The 8,503-nt window shown below is 37.8% G+C and overlaps 1 protein-coding gene across 1 annotated transcript in view; it reads left to right on the top strand.

The window, feature by feature from the left end:
- The first annotated feature begins 2,294 nt into the window (after positions 1-2,294).
- LOC102053859 (connector enhancer of kinase suppressor of ras 2-like) overlaps positions 2,295-8,503 on the top strand; it is a 213,110-nt gene continuing 206,901 nt past the window's right edge. Inside the window, exons 1-2 of the mRNA XM_055727544.1 lie at positions 2,295-2,335; positions 3,208-3,281. Of these exons, the coding sequence (XP_055583519.1) occupies positions 2,310-2,335; positions 3,208-3,281 (100 nt within the window). The 5' untranslated portion in view covers positions 2,295-2,309. The remainder of the gene's footprint in view (positions 2,336-3,207; positions 3,282-8,503) is intronic.

The following is an 8,503-nucleotide window of genomic DNA, read 5'->3' as shown; positions in this document are numbered from 1 at the left end:
CTGGAAGAAAAACATAGTCATGGGAATGCATTGTTTCTTTTATGTGGGTATTAGGAAGCAATGCTAGGTAGATTGGGGGACAGATCTAGGCAGAAGCCTTGCAATAAATGGACAGAAAAACATGTGGAATAGCTGTAAGGATTACAGTTTTGCTTATTTTTTAGAAAAGTTCCTTGTTTAGTGACTTTTCAAACTTGATTTTACTACAGTGACCTATAGCTGACAATAAGTGAAGCTAGGTTATTGAACTCTAGCACAGCTATGTTTAGAACCGTGTCAGTAGTAGGGATGATAGCTAGGTGCAATGGGTGGCTTATTCCATGATTACTCATTTCAGAGTCATTACCTCAGCTGGCATACTGGACAGCCTATATTAAAAAGTGCTATGAACTGACTTGAACTGTGGTTACAGAAATAGTCTGAACACATCTTGACTCCATTTGGCCTTAGCTATTGCTCAGTTGTATCCATTACTGAGGTCTGTGGTCTGTCACAGGCTCCTTCTCTCATCTAGACAAGGCTTGCCATGTTTCTGTGACATCCTCATATGACAGAGTGTGAGAAATAAATCTGACTTGAAATAACAAAACAAGAATCAAAGGAAATACGCAGGTACCACCATCCACAGGTTGCCATGATGAACATACCCATGAGATAAGTTAAAGGAACATTTGTCTGGGTTTAGAATGGTTCGTAACAAGCTATGACTAGGCACACCAATTTATGCAATGGATAATGAAGCTGAATAAGTTGTCTGCTCAGGAAGGAGAGAAACAGAGTTACCAGTTTTGACTTTAAATATTTTATTTCAAGAAGTAGAAGAAAAAGCAGACAGTTGTCCAGAGGGTTGTAGAATCCCAAAATACAGACAAACTGTGACTAGTAATAAAGAAAAACAGAGGAGATTATCTAATACTAAAAGTCTTTCAGATAAATTATAGTTCCTGCCTGAACTAGCATCATGGTGGTGAGCAACAGTATGAATAAATGAGACTGCAAACCATGTTTGTGGTGAGGAGCCTCAGTAACAGGACATGAGAAAGTTTTTTAAAAGTTCTCATTCTGAAAATGAAAGTACTGATTCCAAAATAATAGTTTGGGGCCTTTTTTTGTCATCCAAGGATAATTAAAATGAATGGAAGTATTCCCACTGACATTGATGGACTTTGAAATCAGGCTCCATCCTCTTGCAAAAGTATGTCACAATATAAAAAACCCTGAAGTCTGCCCAGTCATGCACGGGTAGGAAATACAACACAAAAGGACATTGACAGAATGTCTGTCAAATTACAGGAATTAGGGAAATAGTCCAAACAACCATGAATGAAGATTATTTCGTCTAATTGTATCCAAATACTAAATTCATACACAACATAGCTTATCTCAAGTTCTTCCATGCTTGTATTGAACTTAAAGGAATTTAAGAGGTGATCATTGTGTGAAAAAAATTTTAAGAAAGCAGAGCTCCAAAACAAACAGCTTTCCAATAGCTAACAGAAATACTTATTCTGCATTATCTCAGTTCCAGTCCAATATTGTCTAAAAAGAGAAGTATTGTGTGTTTGAAGTCTTTGTCATTGTTATGTCCATTATAAGCAGTCAGCTATTTAGACAGAACTAAAGCTACTGAAAGTGGTCTCCCAAAACTCACAGAGGAAGCTGACATGCTGTTCAGCTGCAAACAGCTTTCTTGAAGGAGAATTGATGTGAATCCTTTTGTAAAGGAGATCTGTACTCTGAGCACTCAAAATACATCATAGAATACTAGTTTTACTACTTCCCAAAGCAAAAGAAAAATAAAAAAGGTTAGAGTGTAACACTGAACTGAGAATGGTACATCTCTTCAGAGACATTTCAGGGGGAAAAAAAGGATGCCTGTCTGCATCCTTATCTGTATAGATTTAAGGAAGAACTGTGAAACAGTATAGCATAAATATTCCATTTGTATTTTATGTTCCGCCATGTAAGAAAGAGGGAACAGTTCTCAGCCTGGGTAAATTAACACAGCCCAGCGGAGTGAGGCAGACATGGTATCAGTATCATCTTCTTACCCTTACTTGGAGCACTACAGGAAGAAAAGGCACAGATGAAAGATTACTGAAAAGAAAGGTGGAACTGCTTTGTTCTGTCTCTTTTTCTGGAATCTGAGTTTCTCCCCCTAAGATAAAATAGTGAGGCTGCATATCTCAGACAATGGATCAAACAGAAAGCATGCACCTCTTCGACCACATGATGCAGAACTTGTGCTGCGTGAGGTGCATAGAGTCACAAATGGGTCCAAAAAGCACTGTTTGGCACAGTTCATTAAAATGTTTCACCTTCATCTTATGAAAGGGTAGTAAACTTTGGTATTGGGAATATTTTAAACATATTTTTTTTCCCTAACAAAAGGGAGAGATGATTTATGGTCCCAGTGCTTTGAATCAAAATGCTTGCTATACTCATCTATATTAAAGTGCTGTAGAAGTAAAAAATTTACTCTTTGTTGCTGTCATTCTTTCACTCTGAAATGAGCAGCTCATAGAAGGAAATATATTGGCTCTGAATGTGGCCAGAAAAAAGAGTTTTCTTCCGATAGTTTTTTCTTGGGTAAGACTTTTTATACTGTGTTTGACATTCTGAATTACATGATTATATAGTATAAGACTCCAGCAACATTTTGTATTGTAAAGATGGAGATGCTCAGCATTTTGCCAGATGCCAAGTGATATTCTGATATTTCTATCTTCACTTTAAACTGAGCGACAGTCAGCATATTCACAATGAAGCCAAGACAATCTGCTATCAAGTTACAGTAGTGATATTTTCCCTGATGAAGATCCCAGAGCTTGTTGGAATAAAGCTCCTTAAAACTCAGTATCTGGAATGGCTCCAGCTTGAATTGCTCTCTGTGTAATATAATTTTATATTTGTGCCAGTCTAATAAGTAGATCACTGGGTAGAGGCTTTTGTAAGTAAGTCTATACGTACTGCACCATTTCCTGGCTCTGTGCTCCAGCGTGTTGCAGGCTGTGTGCAGTGGGGGAGGTGCCAGAGCTGATCAAGCAGTGTAATTTTATACATTACTGAATCAGTGCAGGAGAAACCTGGAGGGACAAAGCATCATCTTCTTTGGACTGCACTGTAAAATCCTACAGCTCTCTTAGCTCAGCCATGCTCTGATACGTTTTTTCTCTCCTTTTTCTGATTTTGGTGTGAATGATAAAGTGATCTGATGATGGCTCTCGTTATGGAACCTATTAGCAAGTGGACGCCCAAGCAAGTAGTGGATTGGATGAAAGGTACGATCATTTATTACCATGTATTGTCTGTACTTTGGATCCTTGCAATTTACATATCTGTTCTTGCATTCTTTGTTTTGTGAAGAGTTTATTCAGTTCTAATAATCTGTATGCTGCTTTGCACAGTAGTTTTTAAAGACACGACTGAGGAGAGAGGCTGTTTAAGCTGTGCAGCGTGTTGTTGGAATTTGTGCCGAGAACTGAGTAGGAATCAAATGCATTTGTTGGTAAATGCAGACGCAAAGTGTTTGTGTCTCATAGCTCCATTATGCATTGCACAGTGTAACGTTATTATGTTTGGTTGCTTTAAATTTGCCCTGATTAGGTCTGTTTTGCTCACATCAGGTGATCTGATGCAGTGGCTGTGCAGCACTTGTGTGTAGTTTAGGGTACCACAAGAAGCATAAGGTACCGGTAGCTGGATTGAGGAATTCTGCTCCTTTAGTGACATGCCCCGATTTCCTCAGAATTCCCAGCCGCTCTTGCTCGTGCCGCTGTGGTGTCCAACGCACCCGTGTCCCCGTCCGTCGCTGGTACCGTGGACAGTGCAGCCCGTGCCATGCGTGGGGTGCACGAGGGGGGAACGCGCAGGGCCAAGCACAGCTTCGCTGGGGAAACTCTTCCCAATAACTTGACAGCAATGATGATTTCCCTGCACATTCACAGTTTCACAACACAGCCGTTAGCTGTGACATGTTTTGCCTTACAATGCTCAGCTGTGCTGCAAACAGATTGGGTTGGATGGGAGGGTGAGGAATTGTTCGTGATGATAAGTGGTTTATATTTCTCCAGAGTGGGGAAAAATGTATTTCCGCAGTAGGATGCATTAGTGTGGTTAATACATTGCTTCTGATGAGCTGTCTGTCTTAGAGACAAATAATTTCTGCTACAAAGGATCTCCATTATATAAGGAGAAGAGGTGCAAATTTTGTTTCTACGTTACTTATGGAAATAATTTCTTTAATGTGATTACTGAACTTATTTGAGGCTTGAATTGGATGCCCACTATAATATCTTAAAGCTTTCAAAGTATTATCGTTAATAATGGAATGGTTCTGATTTCATTTTGCTGAGGTACATCTCCATACTTAACTGAACTTAGGCTGCTTAGGGGCTCATCAGACACATTGCAATTATGAGCAAACTGATCTTTTGCAAACATACAGTATTATGAAACAATTGTATCCAGAGGAATGTATGTAGTTTGTTTCTCAGGTGTTTGTGAACTCAGATTAATTGGGAGGTCTTCAGCAGGTCATCAGGATGGATGCTGAAACCATTCCCATACTCCAATGTTATCATTTGAAATCAAATCCTAATGTACGTGCAGAGGAGAGTTTTCTGATCCACACCTTTATTTTCAGTACATAAAAGGTTTAAGAGGTGGACAGATCATTATGCTATTTAAATTCATAACTCTAATTATAATGTAAACTAAATGTCAACATGTGTATAATACTTATTGCTAAATTTAAAAATACTTCCTGCTACTTTTTTATCCTTTTTGATGTAAACTAATTAGATCCTGGGTAACATTAATCCATAACATATGTAGTGCGTACCACGGGAAGCAAGAAGGTCATACAAACAAAAGGTTTTTAAATGTATTACAGTTAAATTTCTATACCATGACTGCATACCGCATCCATAGGGATGTCTGGAGTAGACAGTATTGGCAGTTGTGTGCCTCTGGGCTTAAGCATAAGTAAGTACAATGCAATGAACATCAAAGTATTTACAGGATAGGTATTTTCCTTGGTAATATGAGTGCTACAGATCCACAAACAGTAAAGGTGCCTATTTGTCCCTTTTTGCCATGCAAATATTACAAACCCTTTTTTTATCTGTGTTTACCTTTATAAATGCCTGCTTCAGTTGGAGCCAAAGAGAAGACCTAACACACACACAAATGGAAACATACCAGAATTAGTTTAAAACTACTCGTAAACACCTTACTTTACAAAAATCGCCAAATTGTGGCCACTCTTTGTCTGTAATTTAAATACAGTCTGTATGTCAGCTCCATTAGCTATAGTCATTCTGCTAAATAGTTGTTAATGCTTTAGAGGTCAAAGGTCTGCATGGGTAGTAATTTTCAAGTGATAGATAAGGTAGCTTTTACATATGTCTTCTATACTGAAAGGTACACTTCTCTGACAGCATTAAAAGATAAAGTAAAGACATTTTAGAAAAATTACCACTATATACCTGTGGAATATTTACTGTAGATAGCAACATGTTAATAAACAGAGTAACAAATATTGCAAGTGTACTATAACTTTTTTTGTGGCTTAAAAATATGTAGTCATTTAGTTTTATTTGTAAAGGTTGTAAATTCTCACATATTTCATAGGGAAATGATAGTAATATGCATTTTTAACTTGAATTTATCCTAATTATTTAAGCTATCATAAGTTACTTTTTAAAGCTGTTAGCAAAGTATATGTTTTGAAATTAACTAGCAGTGAGTACCAGCAACACCAAATAATTGAAGAGAAGATGGAAGAAAGGCACGGAAATTATGTTAATAGTTTGAGACCTCGCTACCCAGAATGCGTCCTGGTTACAGTGTGCTATTATCAGAAGCAGCTGTAGCCTAAGCCCCAACCAAGAGGAGACACCCTTCTGTTGTTTTCCTTAAGGAAATGTTACTTGCCAAAAAAGTAAAAATTGGTAGGCTTTAAGGAACATTATTATGACAAGTTGGCATCTTGTGTTTTTCCACAGTTCCTTTCTCAGGAATGCATTCAACTGGAATTCAGCTTGGGAAATGAATCTATGGGCAACCGGGAAAAGGCCATACAAGTCTTCAGAAATTGATTCTTGAGGTGTACAGAGGACCTAGAATTTAAGGCTCTAGATAACTTTGTGTTAAAGAAATTATCTTTATACAAAAATATTTTGTAAAGTTTAGCAAATACACAGCAGAAGGCACTGTGGTTAAAAATAAAGTTTTCGAAGGAGCAGAAAGCATTGTGAAGATATTTTTAACAAGTTTTCAGGCACTATTCTTTTTTTCCCTGAATTTTCCAAAATTTTACATTTCTCTAAATGGTTTTCACTTCAGAAAACCAGCACGTATTTCTCCCAGTACGTACCCATTTCTTACAGAACTTAAATGTTTTCCTGGGAATATATACCAAAAGCACCAGACCCCAAAAGCACTTTAAGAGAAAGAACTTTGCCTTGCTCAGATTTGTTGGAAAACGATTACCCATAAAGCTTGCAAGTAAATTAAGAAATAGAGTAGTTTTCTAACGTGGTCGTTTTTTCCTTTGATGAAGTTTAACATATTAACATGTGTAAATGACAAATTACAGGTCAATATTTACATCTGTAATGCTTCTACCTGGAGACTTTGATTGCTTTTTGGTGTATAAACTTCCTGTGAATCTCTGTGACACTTTGCAGTTGCAAACAGGTTATCAGGGTGAGCACTTCTAAACCGAAGGCCATCTATTTTAGTATGCATGCATGCGCTACAGAAGGTAATCCTGTACAGAATTTGGGGGTTTGGGGGCACAGAGGGGAGGTATGAGGTCTTACGTCTGACTCTTATTTGCACTTAGAATTAATAAAAACATGATAGTTTGTGTTTTCATTGTAAGTACAGTCTAAAAGGTATACTCTGTACTTTTGCAAATAACAGCACTTAAGATTTTGTGCTTCCTAAGTGAAGCAGTTTACAAGTAGGTCATTCAAAATGTGAACCCATTTATAGTGAAGTGACATCCCTGTCCAAATAAATACTAACTTCTCAGAACAATCAGGTGAATTGAAATGAAATACAATGCAATGACTACAGCTGTGACTTTTGAAGAACGGAATATTATTAAACAGCTGAAAATTAAAGTAGGAAATCAGTTATTTCTGAAGTATCTGTAAGCAATAACTCCACATGGAGTCAGTTATTCAGAATCTTGGGGACTGACAGTAAGGTTTGTCTGCCAACAGCCTGCAGTGGAGGTTTCTCTCATAATGAACGCTCAGCTTTAGATACTCATTTCACAACCGCAAGCCATTTTTTCTCCTTTAAATCTAGAATTTCTTCACTCTCAACAGGAGATACAGACATGAAAAAATAAAAATTAATTCAGTTGGTAAACTTATTAACTGTGCTGCACTGATCCTGTGCAGAATAATTATATGTTTAGCTGAAGGGTTTTCCTTAGCATGTAATTCCCTGATTTCAAGCTGGCTCATAAAAGAGAAAGGAAGGGAGGGTGGGGGGAGCCGAGAGCAGGGAAGCTGATGACGTGAGTGGACTTGTTAGCATTCATATCACACAGGGCTCTGGCAAACCCCTTCTTCGTCTTCTTTTGCTTTTTATTAGATCACTACCTGTTCTGTAGCAATATGTCATAACCAGGGAGTCTCCTCTATTTACAGAATGTAATATATAAAATCTTAGAGTGAGTGTACTGGAAATACAGCTAAATATGATGATCTACGGCAAAAGCAGCCTTATAGGTGCTGAGCTGGATGATGCTCACCTTCCTTGATCCTCCTTCATGACCTTAGAATCCCATAATGCAAGAACTCAACTTCACAAGCTACAATTTGATACTTGAGTAGATAACCAAGGTCATATCTTACTTAGAAAAACGTAGGTTTTATAACATCTTTTCAGTTCTGTCTGGAGACAAATAGGTTTGGTAGAGAACTGAGAGACACAAATAGAGACGCCTTCAGAATTAACGTTGAATTTTCAAGTAGTTCTAAAGTAAAGGTTTCATCATTTTCTTTCTACTCTCACCGATTTCAAAACTGAAACAAGCAATTTACTGTTGTGGCTTGCTCGTGGATTACAGTGTTCCACTAGTACCACATTAACAATTGTCACTAGGAAGTCACTGAATCAGAATTCTCTGCAATTCCTCTCCGATTCCTCTTACAAGTTTCAGACTGTAATACTTGTTAGTAATACATTTTGGCAACAGCTGTTGAATGTTGTAAACTATTTGCTTTAAAAGGGCCAGCAGAGCACACCTCAGAGTTGACTACTTTGCAATATGAGTGGTTAAGACCGTATTTAAAGAAACAGGTCCCCAGTATTAGGTACAGTTGTGTTGGAAAAAACTGTCTCAGCAGGTTTGGCCATTTCCTTTGTAGGAGGTTTTAAACACAACCAAGAAGAGCTCAGATAAATGTCCCTCCAGAATGGTTTATGTACCAAGCCTGTCCACAGCAGAATGGCCTAATGTCTTCTCAAGGCTTTTGCC

Source organism: Falco cherrug, chromosome 15 (genome assembly GCF_023634085.1).
Source record: "Falco cherrug isolate bFalChe1 chromosome 15, bFalChe1.pri, whole genome shotgun sequence".
Classification (NCBI taxonomy): Eukaryota; Metazoa; Chordata; class Aves; order Falconiformes; family Falconidae; genus Falco; species Falco cherrug.
This window is presented reverse-complemented; position numbering and strand designations above follow the sequence as displayed.